The sequence below is a fragment of the Sus scrofa genome, chromosome 13, assembly GCF_000003025.6.
Source record: "Sus scrofa isolate TJ Tabasco breed Duroc chromosome 13, Sscrofa11.1, whole genome shotgun sequence".
In the NCBI taxonomy this organism is placed as follows: domain Eukaryota; kingdom Metazoa; phylum Chordata; class Mammalia; order Artiodactyla; family Suidae; genus Sus; species Sus scrofa.
In genome coordinates this window covers 2,995,631-3,018,790 of record NC_010455.5, presented here as the reverse complement: position 1 = coordinate 3,018,790, position 23,160 = coordinate 2,995,631, and the positions used below count along the sequence as shown (strand labels likewise).

The window sequence follows — 23,160 nt, the reverse complement described above, 5'->3', positions numbered from 1 at the left end:
ATGTAAGAGAGTTCCCTTTTCTTCACACTCTCCAACATTTATTATTTGCAGTCTTTTTTTTTTTTTTTTTTTTTTTTTAAATGGTCCTGAGGCATATGGAAGTTCCCAGCCAGGAGTTGAATCAGAGCCACAGCTGAGGCCTACACCACACCCATCCATGGCAACACTGGATCTGAGCAGTATCTGTGGCCTATGCTGCAGCTTGTGGCAGCACCAGATCCTTAATCCACTGAGCAAGATCAGGGATTGAACCTGCATCCTTACAAAGACAACGTCAGGTCCTTAACCCACTGAGCCACAACAGGAACTTCAATTTGAGATCTTTTGTGTTTCCATATAAATTTAAAAATTTTGTGTTCTAGTTCTGTGAAAAAATGCTGTTGGTAATTTCGTAGGGATTGCATTAAATCTGTAGATTGCCTTGGGTAGTATAGTCCTTTTGATAATATTGATTCTTCCAGTCAAAGAGCTTGGTATATCTTTCCATTGGTTTGTGTCATCTTTGGTTTCTTTCATCAGTGTCTCATAGTTTTCATAGTACAGTTCTTTTGTCTCTCCTCTGATTGCCCTGGCTAGGACTTTCAAAACTGTATTGAATAAATGTGGTGAGAATGGACATCCTTGTCTTGTTCCTGACCTTATTAGCAGGAATTCTCTCAGCTTTTCACCATTGAGAATGATGTTAGCTGTGGTTTGTCATATGTGGCCTTCATTATGTTAAAGTAGGTTCCCTCTGTGCCCACCTTCTGGAGGGTTTTTATCATAAATGGATATTGGATTTTGTCAAAAGCTTTTTCTGCATCTATTGAAATGATCACATGGTATTCTTCAGTTTGTTGATGTGGTGTATCACACTGATTGATTTGCAGATACAGAAAAATCCTTGCATCCCTAGGGTAAATCCCTCTTGATCATGGTGTATGATCCTTTTAATGTATTGTTGGATTCAGTTTGCTAGTATTTTCTTGAGGTTTTTGCACATATATGTATCAGTGATATTGGGCTGTAGTTTTCTCTTTTTTGTGGTATCTTTGGTTTTTTTATCAGGGTGATGGTGGCGTCATAGAATGAGTATGGGAGTATTCCTTCCTCTGCAGTTTTTTGGAATAGTTTCACAAGGATTGATATTAACTTTTCTCTCAATATTTGATAGAATTCAACTGTGAAGCGATATGATATTGAGTAAATTCCTTAAACTTTCCTGTGGCTTGATTTCCTTATCTGTATTCACTTCCTAAACCTCTGAGGTAAAGTGCTTAGAGGTAGCCTAAAGTAAGCACTTCGATTCTAATATTACTCTTCCTAGTTAGAGCTAGTGTATGTGAATGCCTTAGTACCTGGACTGGGACAGAATTATGGAATTGAGTCATTGCTATTGATGTGGAAAGATGTTACCAGAATTTACATTCTTGTTCACACAGCTTAAGAATGAACTTTGCAAACACACAGGCAGCAAGCAAGCAAAATTTTTATTACAGAAAAGCAAATAGTTTCCAGGACAGATGGGAGAGGGGAGAAGAGCCCCCCTCCCCATTGTCCTATAGTGGGGATTATCCCTTAAAGATGAGGGGGGTACCAATGTGGGGTCCAGAAAGATGTGGTTTTCTCCCATTGGCCTTGCCCAGTTACCTGTATCAGTCTTTGTCCAGTAGGCGTCTTAGGGGTGGAAATGTCCCATAAGTCTCATGGTTTCTTTGCCCTTCTCTTCCCATAGACTGAGTCATAGCGGGTTAGAGGTTAATGTCCACCTGGGCAAAAAGGCCTGTGAGGATGTTACTCCCTAGAGCCTTTAAGCCTCAAATGTTAATCAGTAGCCATATCAAAGAATGCATTAAAGCCTGTGCTCCTATACTACCTGAGTTAGTATTCTGCCTCACTGTGACATTGTGGTTGAATCCATATAGTAGATGACTTCTCAGACTCTCAAGTATTTATCCTTGTACAGATGTTCTCACTTTCAGTTTACTGTTTCTAACTCTTTACTTCTCTGTTTTCCTACCGTATGTGCTGCTGCTTATTCCACCTTGATCCTAAAAGCTACTTTAAGTTAAAGCTTCCTCAGTACAGCCTGGGTCCTCAGATTTGGCATGAGGCACTGCCGTTTAGATCTGACCCTTTTCCTGGCCTGTGCCAGCATTCCACTCTGTCTCAGCCACCTTCCCTAGGTTTTCTAACCTTGCTTGCCTATGCTTTGCTGACTACTTCTGGAGATCACCATAACAACATATAAACTAAAAGTGTTCAAGATGTTCTGAACACTTTTTTTTTTTTAACTTTACTTTGAAATTATGTAGAGATAGTTCAGAATTCCAGAAATGATACAGAGAGTTTCCTGTGTTTCCATCCACCCAGATTCTTCTTATGGTGACATCTTACAGTACATTATCAGGAGCAGGCAGTTCACACTGGCACATTACAACTAATTAGACTGCAGACCTTCCTTGGGTTTCACCAGCTTTTTGCATGTACTCATTTAGGGGAAGAGGACAGGGGTGATGGTAACATCTTTGTGTATAATTCTGTGACATTCTGTCTATGTGTAGATTTGTGTAACCATTGATATATTCAAGAACCAGAACTGTTGTGTCACCACAAAGGAACTCCCTCCTGTTCTGATGACTGGTATGTAATACACCAGCCCAGCATTCACCTGTGGCCCAACCCCAAAGTCATTAATAATCACTAGTCTCCTTTTTACCCTTCAATATATATTATTTCCCATCTTTCAGGATAATCACTTATAGGAACTTAAAGCTGTTTTTTTTTGGTTTGCTTTTATTTGGGAAGAGTGAATAATTTTTTGAAGTCCTAATCATACACATAATTTTTTTTTCAGAGCACCACATCAAAAGTATAAGAAAAATGTATTTATTTTGTCCACTTAAAAAATGTACAAATTGAAGGTTGAGAGTTAAGTTTTATTTGGGGCAAAATTAGGACTTAAGCCCAGGAAACAGCATCTCAGCCCTGAGAAACCGCTCCGAGGAGGCTGGTGAGGGGAAGCTAGGATATATGAGTTTTTGCAACAAAGGGAAGGTAGTAGGAACAAAAGATTTACAGATAACCAGGTTTACAGAAGAAGATTTACAGAAAATCAATTTCTATGGGAAATAAAAAGGTCTGCTTATTGGAATAAATCCTTTAATATGCACCTCTGCTGTGGCCCAGTCTTTTCTTTCCTGAATTCCCTCAGGGCTCACTAGCCCACCCTTGGTGTGACTGCATTGAGTAATGACTGTGACATCTTTTGTTTTGTCCGCTTAACTACAGCCCAATATTTCAGATAGCTCTGAAATACTGCCCCCCATCCCAGAGGAAAGGGGAAGTATAAAGATATAAGTGATAAAGGTGAAGGGGGAGGTGCATGCAGCCTTGCACACATTTTACAAAGTTTGCTGCTGGTCTCATGAAGGTTACTACTAGTCATGAGGAGTAGACACCACCATAAAGAGTTTTAGTGTTTTTCTAGATATGAGGAGGTGCAAGAAGTGGGCTTATAAAATCTTCTCCTAAAAATCTCTAACTATCTGAAGACCTGTTCTTCCAGTTTTCCCATAGCACAGAGGGCCTCACTCCTGGTCTCCTCCTTGAGCTCTGTTCAAGGGGTGCTGAAGGTCAGCAGCTGCAGTGGCTCATGATTTAATACATGTAGAGGCAGGTGGCAAGTACCAAACTCCAGTTAATTTCAGTGGATATAATCAAAAGGTGATCAAATGAGTTCAACTTTTTGAGTCCATTGTGTGTATTTTATAATTCTAATTGGGATTATTTTGGAATACTTCATGGAGGTGTAATGGTTTCTTTAAAATCTGATTTAATATCTTAAGAAACAATTTCGTTTTTGAATGGGTACCCGGACTTAGTGAAATGTCTGGAATGGGAAATTATTGAAATGTTCTTCAGCTGATTGACATGTTTTTTGGTTTTTATTTTGTTTTTTTGTCTTTTTAGGGCCACACTTGTAGCATAGGGTAGTTCCTACGCTAGGGGTATTATTAGAGCTACAGCTGCTGGCCTATGCCACAGCCACATCAATGTGGAATCCAAGCTGCATCTGTAACCTACACCACAGCTCGTGGCAATGCCAGATCCGTAACCCACTGAACAAGACCAGGAATCAAACCCACATCCTCATAGTTAATAGTGGCGTTCATTACCACTGAGCCAGGATGGAAACTCTCTGAAATATTATTTTAATTTTTTTTGTTTTCCTTTTTGGAAAAATACATGGTAATAGATGTTACCAGAATCCGGGTTCTTATTCACACGGTTGAAGAATGAACTTCTCAAACACAAAGGCTGCAAGCAAGCAAAGTCTTTATTACAGGAAAGCAAATAGCTCCCAGGGTTGCTGAGAAGGGGGGAGAAGAGCCCCCACTCTCTATTGTCCTGTATGGGTTTTTATCCCTTAAAGATGGGAGGTACCAACATGGGGTCCAGAAAGATGTGGTTTTCTCCTATTGGGCTTGTTCAATTACTTATATCAGTCCTTGTCCAGTAGGGGTCTTAGAGGTGGAACTGTCCCAAAAGTCTCATGGTTTCTTTGTTTTTTTCTTCCTGTAAACTGAGTCACAGGAGCTTAGGGATTACTGTCCACCTGGGCGTAGGTACACTCCCTGTAGTATACAAGGCCTGTGGGGATGTTACTTTCTGGAGCCCTTAAGCCACAAATGTTAATCAATAGCCATATCAAAGAATGCATCGAAGCCTATGCTCCTACACTGACTACCTGAGTTAGTATTCTGTCTCAAAAGGCCACAAATAGTGAAGAATGACTCTCTCACACTTTGGATTCTGGTGTGTCAGTGTTCTTCATCCAGAGGCAGTCACTGTATTCCTTTCATAGATGTTTTATGTATATTCAGGCCTAGGAGTTTGTAGAACCTTTAATGTGTAATTGTTTTGAGGTTGCATTTTTCATTTAACCCTGTGCTTTAGAGATGTTCCATTGACAAAGAATATTGGGGTCTGCTTATTATTTTAAATTGGAAGCATAATATGATATTATGATTATAATAGGAAATACATATTTGGATTTAGTCCCTATTTCTAGAACAGAGCCTTTAGCCCCTGTTTCTAGAACAGAGCTCCTAAAACCCTTGGAATTTCCTGCCTGGAGAGCTGTGAAGGTATATTTTTTATGTTATCGAGATGACTTTTGGAAAGACCTTAAGGGTGGGGCCCTTGCTTTTGGATCTAACCACTTGGTTAGAGGGTTAGAACTTTCATTCTCACCCTCTCATCCCTGGGGAAGGTAGAGGGGCTAGAGATTGAGTACGGTTGCCCATGGTCAATGGCTTGTGTGTGCAACCACACAAGCCCCAGATTCCACAAAGATGGAAACTTCTTTGTTTGGGATCCCACCCTGTGTTTCTTTTGTCTGGCTTTCTATTTGTATCCTCCATATCCTGTGTAATAAACTGGTAATCTAGTGAGTAAACTGCTTGCCTGAGTCCTGGGAGCCATTCTATCCAGCAAATTAATTAAACCCAAGGAGAGTGTCTGGGGAATCTGGATTTGTAGCCAGTCAATCACAAGGACTTGCTGTTCGCCTCTGAAGTAGCGTGGGGGCTGTCTTAATAGGACTAAACCCTTAACCTATAGGATGTGGGTTAGAATTGTGTTGAGTTGTAGGACAGCCAGCTAGTGTTGGCGCATTGCTTGAATGTGTGGGGGAAAACCCACACTTTTGAATTGGTTTCAGAGTCCTTACATAGTATTTCATTATGTGAACATCAAACTGAAATACCTCTGACTCAAACCTAGCCAGAACCCAGATTGGGACTTGAACCCACATGCCTGGACTCAAACCCAGCCTAAACCCAGATTGGGACGCGAGCCCTTATTTTTGCAAAATTAGAATCGCTCGCCTGGTGTCTGAACTTACTGAGGTTCAGGTTCTTTGTGTCTCAGCACAGAAGGGATTAAGCAAGAGATAAAGTGATAGGGCAGAAATAGATTTATTAAGATAGGACTCTTGCAAAAAAAGCTCTGCCCCAAGGATTAGGTGGGCTACATTTTTATAATCCAAGGAAAGTGGGAAGGGGGAAGACCACCTTTTTCCTTATATCATTAGCTCTTCCTTCATATTGGGTAAGAGAGTATTTGACCCTATGAGGTCAAACTAGGACTGTCATGCTTCTTATTCAAATCAGGAGAAGCGTGGTTACATACTCTAAAAGATGTTGAATCATCTCAGGTTTCTGTATAATGAAGGTCTCTTACTTTGGAATGTCGTCTTTCCCTTAAATTCCTTTTCTTGGTCCTAAGGATCATTATCTTGCTGAGCTTGAATGCAGACCTCATTTTATCTTTCACTTACTGACCTGAGGCATATCTTTATGTATGGTTTTATAGTTAAGCAAGGCTGCTTCATTCCACTTAAAGTGGTCTCTTTAAACCACTTAGGGAACTTTGGGAGACCATTTTAAGTGGAATGAAGCAAAGTTCCCTGGGTTTACCTCTCTGTCCGTGGTCCCCTACTGGGACTTGTACAGCCTGTGAATCCTACTCCATCCCTATCAGATGTACAACTCAAAGACCTTTCATCTGAAAACACTAGTAAATGGTGGTTGATAAGCTAATCGAAATCTGACAGAGGTAAGCATTTTAAACGATCTTGAGCATTTTACCATAACTTCATTTTCTAGCCTTTTTTTTTTTTTTCCTTTTGTCTTTTTAGGGCCTCACCTGCGGCATATGGAGGTTCCCAGGCTGAGGGTCTAATCAGAGCTGTAATAGCCGAAGCAATGCCAGATCCGAGCTGCGTCTGCAACCTACACCACAGCTCACAGCAACGCCAGATCCTTAACCCACTGAGCAAGGCCAGGGATCGAGCCGCAACTTCATAGTTCCTAGTTGGATTCGTTTCCCCTGCACCAGGATGGGAACTCCCAGCCTTTTTTTTTTTTTTGAAATTGGGCCAAGGCTTTTTTGTTGACAATGTGGAGTCCACTGACAGAAATTAATATTACCTTCCTTACATAGACCATACCCCACAGTGCATTATCTGTAACTTGTAAAACCTCTCTAAATACTTACGCCTTTAATATTTCACTTGTCTTGGCCATACCCAATTCAATAGTACTTTTTTTGGTAGCTTGTCTTTATTGATTCTTTGTATAGTATTCAACCTAGTGATCATAAAAACAATTTTCTTTTTTCATCCCTATTTCATCAGTTTAAGTAATATATAATTAAGTCATGTTATGATTGCAGGTGAGGTTGGCACAAGCAGTTGTGATAACAGACATATCTTACCCTTGTTTAATCTTGTAAACATACACCTAGTGGTAGGAATGAGATGCAGGGTCTTGTTAGTGGTGGTCTAATAGTAAAAACACGTGGTCTGCCAAAGTCACTGTTAGTTTTATTTAGGAAACAGACTATTGATTAATCATGTGAATCAGTTAAATGAGTCTGGTTAGGAGCTGCTTGTGTTTCACAATTTTAAATAAGCATTTTCTTATTGATGGACGTTTAAATTTTACTTCCTAGTATGGTCAATACATTTCCTTGAATTTTTTTTGCATACACGTAGCAGTTCCTTTATCTAAAAAGAAAAATTCCTTGAAGTGGAATTCATGTGTATATGGGAGAGTCATTTTTTAATTCTATTAAGTTTTGTTGAAGGAAATTTTAAATGTTTCATTGCTTGATTTTCAGTGTTGTACTAAAGTAAAATATGATAGGCAAAGCTTTTTCTTTTAAAATTAACCAGTTTGCTCCTTTGTTTTTTCCTCTCTGCAAATCAATGAAAAAAGGTTGATAAAATGAGTCATAAAATACAGTAATAGGATTCAAGGCTTTGAGTCATAGAATTCCCAACATCCCACACATGAATGACTCGATGTGTGTGCTGTGTGTTTGGTTTATCCTGGGAATAGATGGGTTTCTCAATTTGAGTGAGTCTGTTCATATTTAAACACCGTAGGGAAGTTTGACATGTTAATGATTAACACTGAGAAGCCTTAAGCTAAAGTTTCTTTCCTTAAATTGACTAAGTTAGGACTCAGCTTTAAATGAAGCCTGATATTTTAGTGGTTCTCTGTTAACTTTTTCAATGACTATTTGTTTGGTAATTTCTGTGCAAACCATTTGTTTGCTGGGGTGTATAAATGTAATAAAAAACACCTTGTGGAAATTATGTTTAGGGAGACAAGGACACAGAGCTTACTACAAAACATTAATAACCACTGTACCAGCCTCACTTTACTTTAGTACTTATTACTTGTATAAGGGACAAAAACAATATCACAAATATATTAAAATTATATGAAGAAATGTGTGTAGAGCCAGGGTTGATTATGTGTTATACAGATCTTTATAATACCTTTATATGCTCTAATCCCTAAAGCTTTTAGGGATTGCCTATGATTTTTTTTAACCCCTCTTGACTAGAAGTTTCTTTCCTAATTTAGTCTCATTGACCTAACTATCCTTTCTTTGCTTAATTGGGATATTTGCCAAAGTAGAAAATTATGATGATGTGAAATTTTTCATTTTTTTAAATCTCGAAAGCTGTCAAAAGACCCCAAAATACAATACCCATTCAAATAAGAATTTTATTCTCTTAGTAGTCCAGGAGTTAGCAGTCTAAGTTGGTGGGCCAACTCTGCTCTATAAGATCATTCAGTATCCTTGTCTAACAGTCTTGTAGAATATTGGCCTACCTCTGCCTGTTCAAAGCTGGCACAGTTTCACATGTGCCTTCCAGCCTGTGGGAGGTAGACAAGTTTATGTCTAGCTCTAGAGTGGTTGTCTTCTGGTTTGAAGGTGACCAGAAAGTTGTGCCTTTACTTCCACTCATATACCATTGGTCCACAGTAAGTAACAACACTTAAGACATGGTGGGAGTCTATTCACTTGCTGGGTGGGTAAATAACCACGTACAACTTTCTATCTGTGCACAGTGGAAAGCAACCAGCAGTCTGACTCAAAGGCCAGTGTCAAAAAAATTGGATGTAAAGTTCAAAATAAGTATTTCTAAATAAATAGCTTTCTTAGATGCAGCCACGTCAGCAATACTGCTGCAGTAACTTTAAATGAGGTATAATGTGAATTGAATCCCTGAATGTGACATTACACTAATAAGATCTTTCTTCTCAAACTGGATAATGTTGTTTGAGGGGGACAGTACACAAAGCAATGCATTTAGATGTAGCTTCTCTTCCTGGAGGAAGGCTTGGAAGACTATATATATGTATAAACAGTATATATATATTTACAAGGATAGGAATATAGTTTAGAGCCAAAAATGAAATTGGCAAAAACTTTAAGAAAAAACTTACTATTGTTTTAAAGGATAATTTCAGATCCCCAGAGATAATTTTCTATTTTCGCCACTGTGGATACTCCTGTGGAAACATTTTGATAAGCAAATTTTTGGTTTGTTAAGGTTCGTTTTGTTTTGTTAGCTCAACAGTTCTAAACTATGTAAAGCTGTGGAATAATCTGGGGTGGGGGTTATAGGCAGGTAGTATGAAGTAAAGGAAATTTTCCTGTATATACTAGCAGCATAGGCATCTTTATTCAAAGGCAGTCTAAGAAGCTATTTCTTTGCTTTTTTTCCCCCCTGTACCCAAGGCATGCAGAAATTCCTGGGCCAGGAATTGAACCTGAGCCATGGCAGCAACCCCAGCCACAGTAGTGACAGTACCCAATCCTTAACCCACTGAGCCACCAGGGACCTCCACATCATCTTAAATTTTTATTTTATTCTTTGCTGCATTTTATTACTATTCTTTTAAGGCCAAATGTTTTTTTTTAGGCTTCTCTTCTCCTAGCAAGGAAATGTTCTGTTAATGAGATTTGCAGACTAGACTATAGAGTTGTAGAACTAGTAAGCTGGTGGTTAATGATGGTTTTTCTTCATTTAAAGCGTATTAATATTAACTTTATATTGAAATTTACGTTCCACCTTTCCTTCTTATCACAGGACAATGAAAAGAGAACTCCACTGCATGCTGCTGCCTATCTTGGAGATGCAGAAATCATTGAATTGCTTATTTTATCTGGTATGGTAAGCTCTGTCTAAGAGCACATCATGCGTGTTTTTGTCATAATTAAACTTAATGACTGTTCATTCGTATTTGTTTAAGCTGAAACTTATTTGTTCATTCTAGAAGTACTGATGTTATATGTCCCAGGTATTGTTCTGGTGCTTAGAGTACTTTGGAAAACAAATCCCTGCCCTTATGGAGCTTATAGTCTAATAAAGAAAAACAGGCTACAAATATAGTAATTTTACAGTATAGGGGATAAATGAAAAATGAAAAAGTAGATCAGAATACAGTTGGCCCTCTCTGTCCATGGGTTCTGTATCCATGGATTTCAACCAACTACAGATCAAAAATATTTGGGAAAAAATTCCAGAATGTTCCAAAAGGCAAAATTTGAATTTGCCATGCACTGGCAACTGTTTACATAGTATTACATTGTATTTACAGCTATTTATGTAGCATTTATATTGTGTTAGGTATTGTACTCTAGAGATAAAGTATACGGAAGAATGCGCATAGGTTATATGCAAATGCTATGTCATTCGGAAGGATAGCTGATGGATTGGGATGAGCATTCTATAGGGTAGGATATTATATAGAGTAATCATATAATGCCTCATTGATCACAGAATTACTAGGAGATTACCGTTTTCCAAGGAGGAAGTGATGGTGGCTTGGAACTGATATAGCTGTGGAGAGGGTAAAGAAAGATATGATTGCAGATGTATTTTGAAAGTGATGCCAGCAAGATTTATGTCTTTAAATAGCTTCTACATGATTCCTTTTTGTTGGCCTGTAAAATACATTTTAGGAACTTGTACTTTATTTTGAAATTACTTGTAAACTGTTCAAGACTTCACAATATGAAATAATGGTAAAACAGTTTCTTAGAGAATAGTTCCTATTATGATCATACTACTTGCATTCCTAAAACAAGCAGTCAAAGAGAGCTTATTTTTGTTTTACCCAGATTGTTGTAAGTGATAGTTACTGGGAGAGGATTTGTGTTTCAGTTGTGTTTGTGTTGCCAGACTGCGCAGATATATGCATAATGCATTTGGAGAGATAGTACCATTCTTTTGAATTTTTTTGGGGAGGAGCACTAAGAGAAATTTTGAGTGAAAATCCTATTAAATAGTAGACTGAATAGAATTTTGCTATTATAAATTAATAAAAATTTAAAAATTTTGATTTTATAACAATTGCATGATCATATAGAATTATAGTTAAGTATGGACCAGGCTAATATTCTTTTTGTCTTTTTTTTTTTGGCTTTTTATGGCCACACCTGTGGCATATGGAAGTTCCCAGGCTAGGGGCCAAATCAGAGCCATAGTTGCCAGCCTCTTCGACAGCCAAAGCAGTGCAGGATCCAAGCTGCATCTGTGACCTATACCACAGCTCACGGCAATGTTGGATCCTTAACCCACTGAATGAAGCCAGGGATTGAACATGCATCCTCATGGCTACTAGTTGGACTTAGAACCTGCTGAGCCGCTATAGGAACTCCCAGGCTGATATTCTTTTTTTTTTTTTTTTTAGGACTGCTCCTGCAGCATATGGAAGTTTCCAGGCTAGGGATGTAATCAGAGTTATAGCTGCCAGCCTACACCACAGCTGCGTGTGCAATGTACTCCACAGCTCACAGCAACACCAGATCCTTAACTCACTGAGCAAGGCCAGGGATCAAACCCACATCCTCATGGATCCTAGTCAGGTTCATTCACTGCTGAGCCACTAAGTGAACTCCCCAAACCTGCATTCTTATGGATACTAGTTGGGTTTGTAACCCACTGAGGGACAGTGGGAACGCCAAAGCTAATATCATTATATTAATCCTTATGAATAACTTCGTCATTGACGTACTTCCTTGAAGGTATCTGTTCCTTTATGGGTGCTAGCTCACTAGTTTTCAGCTGAAATTTACTAGAGATAAGAACTGAGGTTCAAGAGAAAAATAACACTTCTTAATTGAAGCATATTCTACTGTAATAATAAGTCCAGGACCAGGGGAATTCTACCAAACATTTAAAGAAGAATTAATACCTGTTTTTCTCAAATTATTGCAGAAAATTGAAGAAGGAATGCTTCCAGACTTATTCTATGAGGCCAGCAGTACCCCGATACAAAAAAAAAAAAAAAAAAAAAAAACAGAAAAAGATACTACAAAGAAAGGAAATTACACTCCAGTTTCCCTGATGAACATAGATCAAACAGAATTCAACAATACATTAAACGGATCACATACCATGATCAAGTGTGTTTTATTACAGGGATGCAAGGATGGTTCAGCTTCTGCAAATCAGTGTGATACACTTCTTAACAAAATGAGACTAATAATCATGATTATCTCAATTGATGCAGGAAAAGCATTTGACATAATTAAATATTCATTCATGGTAAAAACAAACAAACCAAAAGAAAGATCCAAAAAAACTCTCACCTATTAAGTATAGAAGGAATATAAAGACCGTACATGATTAAGCCCACAGCTAACATCATACTCAAAGCTGAAAAGCTAAAAGCTTTTCCTCTGAAGTCAGGAGCACAAGATAGAATACCCACTGTCATTGCTTTTTCAACATAGTCCTGGCAGACCTAGCCATAGCAATTAGGCAAGAAAAGCAAATTTAAAATGTTTAAATTAGAAAGGAAGAAGTAAACTGTTTCTTTGCAGATGACATTATATATAGAAAACTATAAAGATTCCATAAAAGAAACTGTTAGAAATAATCAAATTTAGTGAAGTTGCAGGATCCAAAATCAATATATAAAATCTCTTGTGTTTGTATGTATCAGAAAAGAGAAATTAACAAAACAGTTCCATTTACGATTCATCAAAAAGTAAAATAGCTAGAAATAAATTAGATAAAGAAGAGAATACATGAAGCAGAAAGTAGGCAAGAAATTTAGGCTAATTTGTAACTAGTAATGAAAATTGTTACTATAAAGTTTGGGGTAGACTCTTCTTGCCCTTCATGTTAACTACCAGTGACATGTTACAGTAGTAATTGGGTTAACATTAACTGGTGTAATCTTAAGAAAATTAAGCAATATGAAATAATCCCCATTTAGCCCTGGCATTATGCAAAAGTCATAGTATGCTTCAGTAAGAACACACAATAAAGTAAATTATTGTAATTTTATATATCGTAAAAACTAGTTTGGGAGTTCCTGTCATGGTACAGTGGAAATGAATCTGACTAGGTACCATGCGGTTGTGGGTTCAATCCCTGGCCTCACTCAGTGGGTTAAGAATCTGGTGTTGCCGTGAGCTGTGGTGTAGGTTGCAGACACAGCCAGGATCTAGCATTGCTATAGCTCTGGCATAGGTTGAAGGCTATAGCTCCAGTTCGACCCCTAACAGAACCTCCATATGCCACAAGTGCAGCCCTAAAAAGCCAAAAAAAAAACAAAAAAAAAACAAACAAAACAAAACAAAACTAGTTCGATATCCATGGCAAGACTATTTGTTCATTATTTGTTCCTAAAATATACTCTAAAATGAAAAGTGAGGAATATGAAAAAGTTGATCATTCCTTAGAGGCATGGACTCCCATGTTCGTGTTTGAGATTGATTGTTTTCTGATTTACTATGATGAGAAATTGGGAAATATCATTCTCTAATTTGCTTCGCTCTAGTATTTTCATTGTCAAGAATTATGACTTTATATTCTATTTTGTAATCATAATTACCACTGTTTTATCTCACTCATACACACACACACACACACACACACACACACACACACACACACACACACACACACACACACACACACACACTCACACACACTGCCCTTAGGCATAGCTTATCTATTCTCAGGTTTTAAATTTTGGTGTATCTTGGTTGAAAAGACATCAAGTAGTTTTTGTTTTTATATTTTCTATAAGAGTTCATGGGCATTGTACTCCCTGGTATCTTATTTATTTGGGGCTGTGCCTTTTGTTTGTTTGTTTGTTTTTTAGCTGAACAGTAGATTAGCTAGTTATAAAATTCTTGATTTATGTGTTTTGCTTTTATTGTTATAGATGTTTTTCCATTGTCTTCTAGCATTGAGTGAAAGTCTTAGATCAAGCTCTTCTCTGCCAACACTCCATCCCCCATCCCCCATTACCCTCTCCACTACCATGGTCCATTCTCTTCTGCCTGGATGCTTGTAGGCTTCAGTTTTCATCTCTGAAATTCATACCAACTTTCTTAGGCTAAATCTTTGAGTCCTTTTGCTGGGAAATAATGTGAATGTATACTTTTAGTTCTGAAATTCAGATTTTTATTTCATTTATATTGTCTAGTGCATCTTTGGATACTTTATTTCCATGTGTTTTTCTATCAGTAAATTTTTCTGCCTTGTGTTTTACTGGTAAAATGGATCTCCTTCATCTGTCTTTATCAGCTTTTCTCTGATTATAATTTTGTCTTTATATTTAGGGATTTGTTTGTTGTCTTTTTAAGGCTGCAGCTGTGGCATATGGAAATTCCTAGGCTAGGAGGCTAGGGGTCGAATTGGAGCTGTAGCCACCAGCCTACACTACAGCCACAGCAACACTAGATCTGAGCCACATCTGCGACCTAAACCACAGCTCACAGCAACGCCTCATCTTTAACCTACTGTGAGGCCAGGGATTGAACCTGTGTCCTCATGGATACTAGTTGTGTTTGCTACTACAGGAACTCCTACATTTAGGTTTTTGTTTTGTTTTGTTTTGTTTTTTTCCCTGCATTTAGTTTTTTGTTTTTTGTTTTTTGTTTTTTTTTTTGGCTTTTTGCTATTTCTTTGGGCCGCTCCCGCGGCATATGGAGGTTCCCAGGCTAGGGGTCCAATCGGAGCTGTAGCCACCGGCCTACGCCAGAGCCACAGCAACTCGGGATCTGAGCCGCGTCTGCAACCTACACCACAGCTCACGGCAACGCCGGATCCTTAACCCACTGAGCAAGGGCAGGGACCGAACCCGCAACCTCATGGTTCCTAGTGGGATTCGTTAACCACTGCGCCACAACGGGAACTCCCCTGCATTTAGTTTTAAGTCATTCCCTTTTACCTATCCTCCATTCATCCAACAAATGTTTAATGAGCATGTCTGTTCAGAAAGCACTATACGAGTTGCTGTGGCTAGAATGGTGGATAAAATAAATGAAGTCCCAGTCTTCATGGAGTTTTTTTTTAATGGGGAAGTTAGTAACAAATATATGTAGTTTATCTTATGGTGAAGATTTCTATGGAAAAATTAAAAGAAATTGGGCAGGTATCAATTGCTATTTTATATTGGATAATTAGAAGAGGATTCAGTGACATTCAAGGAGATAACTGATAGAAATAAGGAAGTGAGCCTAGCATACCATGTAGCCATTTAGTGAAAATTGAGAGAACAGCAAGTACAAACACTCTGAGGTGTAGCATGTTTGGAGGTAAGTGCAAAAAGCAGTAGGAGATAAAGCATCGGTGGCAGGGTAGGTAGGGGTGGGAGTGTCCAGAGAAAGACTTACTTTGATTCTTAAAGTGATGTGGAAAACCATTTGGGAGTTTTGGATGGATGGGCAGAAGCTAACTTAGGTTTTTAAAAACACATTCTGTTTGTGGCTTTAGATTCTGGACTGTGTTGTAATATATGTCTATTCTGTTTTTTGTGTCTAGGCTTTTATCTATAATTGCTTTATTTTCCTTTTCTCTTGCCTATTCCACCACCTCTTACCGCTGCATTGTCTTAACTTTCTTGGAGCTCTTTCTTCTTTGAGGTCTTTTGGTCAGAGCTTAATTTCTCCAAAACTGTGTCTGAAGAGTAGTTCACAAACCCTTCCTTTCCTTTCTGGGGATAATTTCTTTCAAATAATATGTACCTGTTAACTGCATTTTGCTCAGTTTACTTTTGTGTATTTTTGCTCTAGTCTTATGCTGAATCCTTTCAAATTCTTAGACATCATTAAGGAATATGTTTCTTTCCAGAATAACTATGTACTGAAGAACAGAGGAGAGGGCGGCAAAAAGTGAGACTCACTTAAGTTTGTTTCTTCACATAGCTCTCAAACCAAATGCCTTTTCTTTCAGTCCTAGTAGCATAAGATTTCATCATTGTTAATATACTGCAGATAGTTAAGGTGACCCAACAGCTCCTTGGATCATGGATTCTCAGGCGGTGGTCCGGTGATGATTGGCTCTTACCCTCCATCCCCAGCAGCTTTGTCAAATATAAGGTAGTTGCTTGCTCGGTCCTTCCTTTAGCATGGCCTCACCTTTTTCTCTGTATTGTGAAGAGAACTTCTCCTGTGGGTGACCTCTAAATCTAAAAGGATGTTAGGTATGGGTTCTGGAACACAAACAGGAGAAATAGGGGCAGGACATGTACTCAAACATGCTCTTTTAAATGACTAGGTAGCCTTCCCTGGACCTGAAGAAGCTTCACTTGACATCCTTCATTTTGGTACAGATTTTACTGTATTTGATAGAAGCTCTTTCTAGTTTGGTTTGTGGTTGTAACTGTTTTCTTGCTGTATTGAATATGACATTTCCTCACATTCTCTTTTGTATTTTGGTGAGTTTTTAAGAGTAAAACTACTGGAGTTCCCGTTGTGGCTCAGTGGTTAACAAATCCAGCTAGGAACCATGAGGTTGCGGGTTCAATCCCTGCCCTTGCTCAGTGGGTTAAGGATCTGGCATTGCCGTGAGCTGTGGTATAGGTCGCAGACCTGGCTTGGACCCTGAGTTGCTGTGGCTGTGGTGTAGGCCAGCAGCTACAGCTCTGATTGGACCCCCAGCCTGGGAACCTCCATATGCCGCAGGAGTGGGCCTAGAAAAGGCAAAAAGACCAAAAAAAAAAAAAAGAAAGAAAGAAAGAAAGAAAGAAAGTAAAACTACTTATTCACCTTAATTTGCAGTCCAAAACATTAGAAATCAAATATTTACCCATGATGCATTTTCAAGATTTGTGGATGAAAGGTACTGTGTTTGATGTGTAATTAAACAAGTAAATTTTTCCCTAGGATCTATGGTAAACGCTAGACTCTAGTATAATTAATTTTCCAGTTATTGAATGGGGTAAGGCAATAGGAAGTACTGAGTGCTTACTCTATCTCAAGTACTGTGTTAAATTTACCCTTTTCATTTACTATCTCATTTTATCCTGTTACCTCTGAAGGTGTTATTATAGATGAAGTAAACAAAAGCATTTAGAGATGTAATAACTGGCTGAAAGTTGTACTGTTAATAAAAACTAGAGCTGAAGTTCTCTTGAGGCTCAGAGGTTTAAGGATCCCTTGTTGTCCCTGCAGCAGCTTGGGTCATTGCTGTGGCATGGGTTTGGTCCCTGGCCTGGAAACTTCAACATGCCATGGCACAGCCAAAAAACCAACAAGAGCCAGCATTCAGACCCAGTCTGTCTGACTGCAGAGTTCATATTCTTAACTCTGCTACAGTCTGAACTGCTCTTCTCCCCTCTGCACTCTGCTCCCTCCTCCATCTACTTAGCATTTAGTAAAATTTGTGTAGGCAGTGACTTTTGTTGAAGACTTCTGTTTCAAGGACTGAATTTTCTGGCTGCCTAAGTATAGATAGATATTTTTATGGGAGCTATTCATTTAATGCTTGTATTTTTAAAACATAGGTTTACCAGTACCTCAGGCTGTTTCCAGCATATATTAGCTAGTTAAATAAGTGTCTTGCATAAGGCATTAGTCAAAAATTCTTTTTTTTTTTTTTTTTTTTCCTTTTTCTTTTAGGACCACACCCATGGCATATGGAAGTTCCCAGGCTAGGGGTTGAATCAGAGCTGCAGCTGGCGGCCTACACCACAGCCACAACAACTCAGGATCCGAACTGAGTGTGTGACCTACACCACAGCTCACAGCAATGTCAGATCCTTAAGCCACTGAGCAAGACCAGGGATAGAACCCTCATCCTCATGGGTACTAGTTGGGTTCATTACCCCTGAGCCACAAAGGGAACTTGCAGTCAGAAATTCATTTAATTGCCTTTTATAGAAAATAAAGTTCCTGATAAGGAAGCATGGGATATGTTTTTGGTAGTAAGAATTAGACCTAAAGTATATGACTCTTGAAAGCCTACAATGCTGTTGTTTTAATTTGCTAAGGCTGCCATTACAGATTGCCACAAGTTATTTATTTTCTCACAGATCTGGAGGCTGGAAGTCCAAGATTAAGGTGTTGGCAGGGTTAGTGTCTTCTAAAAGCTGTGAGAGAAGTGTCTGTTCTAGGGCTTTCTCCTTGGCTTGTAGATGGCCATCTTCTCCTTATGTCTTCCATCTGTACATATCTGTGTCCAAATTTCTTCTACTTAAAGGACCCAGTCATATTGCATTAGGGCCCACCCTTTAAAAAAAGAAAAAGAAAAAGAAAAAAACATTTAACTTAATTACCTCTGTGAAGACTTTCTTCAAATAAGATTGCATTCTGAGGTGCTGGTGCTGGCTGGGTTTGGGACTTCAGCATAGGAATTTGGCAGCAGGAACACAGTTCAACCTCCAATATCCAGTTTTTATAATGGCCTCTTTAAATAATGCAGTGCACTGGGTGAGGGTGGGGGTGGTGCAGCATCACAGGTGGAAAAGTGGAAATGTAATCACTTTTGCTCATTCTACACCCAACCTGAAAATAGAATCTGAACTTTTGCCACTGCCTTTCCTTTTGCCCTTAAGCCAAAGGAAAATTATTTCCAGTTTGAGAGGAGTGCTCAAAGTGCTCGGCTCCTGGCCCAGCCCACTCGATATGGACTATCTCCTCTGTGGGTTAGGAGCAAAGAAGAGAACTATTCTCTGCCAATAGAAGTTTTAGAAAATTACTAGTGGGACTATAATGATTATAAACACATAGGAAAATAGAAATAATTTTAGTACTGTCAAATCTCTAGTACTTAGCCTAGATCAGCGGTTGATGGACTTTTTTATGTAAAGGGTCATACAGATACTGTGGCTACTTAGCTCTACTTCTTTAATACCAAAGCTGCATCCTTAACACATAATTGAATAGATGTAGCTGTGTTGAAGTAAAACTTTTCAAAATAGGTGGCTGGCAACCTGTGGACTGTAATTTGAAGATTATAACATTGATTATAAAGATACTATCTTATCTATGTAATATTAAAGTAGGGCAAGTTACTTAGTAAGCATGAAATAATTTGTTCTGAGTATTTCAAAATAAGATAGAATGTTTTAACTGAAAATGGATCAGAGAGATCATTTACCACAGCTTTTATTTTACTGGTAACTGAGGTTTAAAAAATCAAAGAATTTGGTAGATCTTGGTGAGTGATCAGATTAGGGAGAAAGCAGGTGAATCAGTTTTTTTTGCAGAGATTCCTAGAGTCAAATGGGGCATTCCTGATTTGGATGCCTGACTTCATAGAACCCACTTTGCAAAAACAGGTGCTCTTATGTTGTTTTAACCTAGGGTCTTTCTTCCCTTGAGACAGACAGACAAACACATACACTTACGAGGATTATGATTAACAAAATAAAGGTCTGGGCATATAGGGAACAGCTCTAGGTCGCACAGCCTACAGGTTACAGAGCCATTATTAGATCACAGGTCCTGCTCCTGGGCCCTTCTACTGACCCTTGATTGTCTCCTCACCTGTCCACACCTCTCTTCAGCTGCATTGCTGGCAAGAGCCCAGAATATGCTGATGTAAGTGAACCAGATTTTTTATTTTTTAAAATTACTTTCTGTTTTACCTTCAAATGAGCTAGGCATTTATCTAATTCCGGAAATTTTAACATAAATATCTTCTTTCCTTTCTCTCTTTTTTTGGCCATACTGATGGCATGTGAAAGTTCCCAGACCAGTGATCAAGCCCACACCACAGCAACGACCCAAGCTGCTGCAGTGACAATGCTGGATCCTTAACCTGCTGTGCCACAGAAGAACTCCAGATATCTTTTTTGTCTTAAAAAATAAACAAACAAACAAAAACTATTGCTTCAGTACATATTTTAGTTTCATAAATTAATAAATGAAAAGATTAGATAAAAGGAAGCAGGTTATCTGGATTTTTCTGTATACTCTGTGATGTCAAAACCAGCCTGTGTGAGTGACCCTGCAGTTGATTTTTGCTTGCTTGTTTGTTTGTTTGTTTTGCTTTAACATATGAGAAATGTAATCACATCTCTACTCTGGGAAGGTGAATCCAAACCCAGATATTTGATGTGGCCTAGGATCTGGCTGGTTATTTACCTGAAGGGAAAGCTTAGTGGATCTACATGGAATTTGTGGGGGAAAGGGGAGTCTAGAAAAGAGCGTATTTGATTTACACAGTTGGGCATAAGTCTTAGGTTTAACAAGATACGCTCCTAGCACTCTTTCTGTGGGTGTCATTTTGCAGTGACATCATCCTGCTTGTTGTTGTCAGCTTCCTAGCAGTACTTCTCTTACTGCAGGGTCTCCCAGTAGCATGATTTCAACAATTGAGGTGGCACTGCTTTTATGTTCTTTTCTGATAGTAAAGAAACTAATCTTTTCTTGGTGACTTAAGGTCATCCTTTTAAATCCCAAATAATATACTTCCCTAGGCAGAGAGAGTGATGATGCCACCTGAACTCTTACATTTGCTTTTATTTCTCTCTAGAAAGACTCTTTTGTGTTTTAAGTGAATCTGTTATCAAATGAATTGAGTGTCCTGCTGTTGGCTGCTTAAAAATCAATACTGACAAAAATGGTAGAAAGAAAAGGTGTCTTTAATCATAATGCCAGCAATCTGGGGAAATTGTAGACTCAGTGTCCCCCCAAAACCACCTCCTAAGATTCTGCTGGGCCATGAATAAAGGAAAGGAGGGAAGTAACCTCAGTTAATCATTGCAGTAAGGGGTCAGAGTCATTGCCCTCCCCCACTGCATGAAGGCGTGTCCACTCCTGGTGATCTTCCTCTAGATGTTAGCTTTATCTTGTTCACCCAGTTTGTTCCTGAGATTACTGAAGAGGAAGCTAGAGAAGAGATCTGGTCATCTGTTAGCATATTCTTCAGTTCTACTTCTCTGATCTATGGAAAGAACCAACAAGTTGGCAAGATATTGTGTGATTAAAAGATGTAAAAGGTGTGCTAGGGCCAGAGATGAGTAGAACATGAGTAGAACATGATTTAAAAGTTAGTTACAGTATAGCTTTGCTTAAAGTGACAAGAAAAGGGGCTTCCTGCTGAGGATAGTTTTCCTGCAAAGAGCTGCTTACTGATACAATTTCTTTTCTTTCCCTCCTTCCCTGTCTTCCTCTCCCCTTCCCTCCTCCCCTCTCCTTTTCCCCCCTCTCCCTTTCCCCTATTTTCCATGTCCACCCCACTTTCCTCCTTTTGGTCTCCCTCCCTCTCCCTCTCTCCTTCCACTTTCCTTCTGTTTCTTTTTCCTGTCTTCATCTTCATTATTAGCCCTAGTGGCTAGTTTTCAGCTGTTGGATTACTTAACTTTATTCTGGAAATGTTTTTTTCAATTACTGGAATGACTTTGTAATTTGCGTATATGAATATGTAGCTAATTTTGGAGCTCTCTGCGGAACAGAAGTCTGGTCACCTTCAAGGAGGTCACATGAGATGAGCTCTGGTACCTGGATATCTGGTATGCACTGCCATATTTATTGCTTCTAAGCCATTTTTCATTTTACAGCCAACTGCTGCTGCTCTTGTGATGGACATTGCTATGCCATGTTTGTCTGGCATAAAGCACATGCTAATTAACCGATGTGGCCAGGGGAGATTCCTGTTGTATTGTGTCCTTAGAGTTAGGCCAACCATTTCTCACGTTTTGACCTTTAGTTTCCAAGGAATTAAAATATTTCCTTAGTGTTATTAAAAGAAAGATGAATGTTTTCTGAGAAAGAATATGGTCAGATGTCTAAAATCCCATTGTGCTAATAATCTTCTTGCATTATCTTTAGAATCTAAAAAGAACAAGCCACATTTTTTGTCAAGTTGCCTAACTAGTTGCAGGTTAACAGCATGTGTTCTGGTTAAACCGTCCGTGGATTGTTTGTTACAGTTACTCATGTTTTTGATAAAATTAACATTGATTTTTTTACATATTTTTTTTTGTTAGTCAAATGAATTTGTCACATCTGTAATTGTATAATGATCTTTCACAGGATAAATTAACTTTGATTTTGTTTTTAAAAGAGAAAGGTGCTTTAATTAATTAATTATCGTAACAAAATGGAAGAATGAAGCCAGCCACAGGGTTTTATGATGCTGCCAAATGCACTATGAAACTTAGATTTTCTTCCTTTAGTTGTATGTCTCTAACCTGTTTACAAAAGACAGTCTTTACTTTCTCCTTACTTTTCAACTTTTTTCTTTACACTTGAAGCCAAATTCTTGGAGTGTTTTTTATGGCTACTTTTATTTCCTCATCAGTGTGTCTCACTTTTTGAATATGTAGTGTTTCAGTTTCATTTTAGAATTAAAATATACACACCTTTAAAGGTTCATAGCATACGATGCAGTTGCCTTTCTGCCATAGTGCCCCTTCACACCTTCCAGTTCTTTTTTTTTTTTTAAATAACCCCAGAGTACGGATTCTTTGCTTTGCTTTGCTTTTTAGGTCCGTACCTGCAGCATATGGAGGTTCCCAGGCCAGGGCTTGAATTGGAGTTGTAGCTGCTGGCCTATGCCACAGTCATAGCCACACAGGATCTGAGTCATGTCTGAGACCTATACCACAGCTCATGGCAATGCCAGATCCTTAACCCACTGAGCAAGGCCAGGGATCAAACCCAAGTCCTCAGAGCCACTAGTCAGGTTTGGTTCAGCTGAGCCACAATGGGAACTCTGTATTTTCTTTTCTTTCTTTCTTTTTTTTTTTACTTAAAGTATAGTTGATTTTTACAATGCTGCGCCAATTTCTGCTGTACAGCAAAGTGACCCAGTCACACATATATATACATTTCCTTTCTTATATTATCTTCTACTGTGTTATATCCCAAGAGACAGGATATAGTCCCCTGTGCTATACAGCAGGACTTCATCGCTTATCCATTCTAAATGTAATAGTTTGCATCTACTATCCCTAAACCCCTAGTCTATCCCACTCTCTCCCCACTCCTCCCTTGGCAACCACAAGAAAGTCTGTTCTCTATGTCTGTGAGTCGTTTTTGTTTTGTAGTTAGGTTCATCTGTGCCATATTCTATTTATTTGTTTGTTGTTTTAGGACCACACCCATGGCATATTC

The 23,160-nt window shown here is 38.6% G+C and overlaps 1 protein-coding gene across 11 annotated transcripts in view; it reads left to right on the top strand.

The window, feature by feature from the left end:
• Nucleotides 1-23,160, top strand: part of ANKRD28 (ankyrin repeat domain 28) — a 212,889-nt gene that overhangs the window by 116,953 nt on the left and 72,776 nt on the right. For 9 of the 11 annotated variants that reach the window (XM_021068207.1, XM_013981384.2, XM_013981385.2 and 6 more), the window contains 1 exon segment: nt 9,938-10,016. In XM_021068207.1, the coding sequence (XP_020923866.1) occupies nt 9,938-10,016 (79 nt within the window). 11 annotated transcript variants of the gene reach the window in all.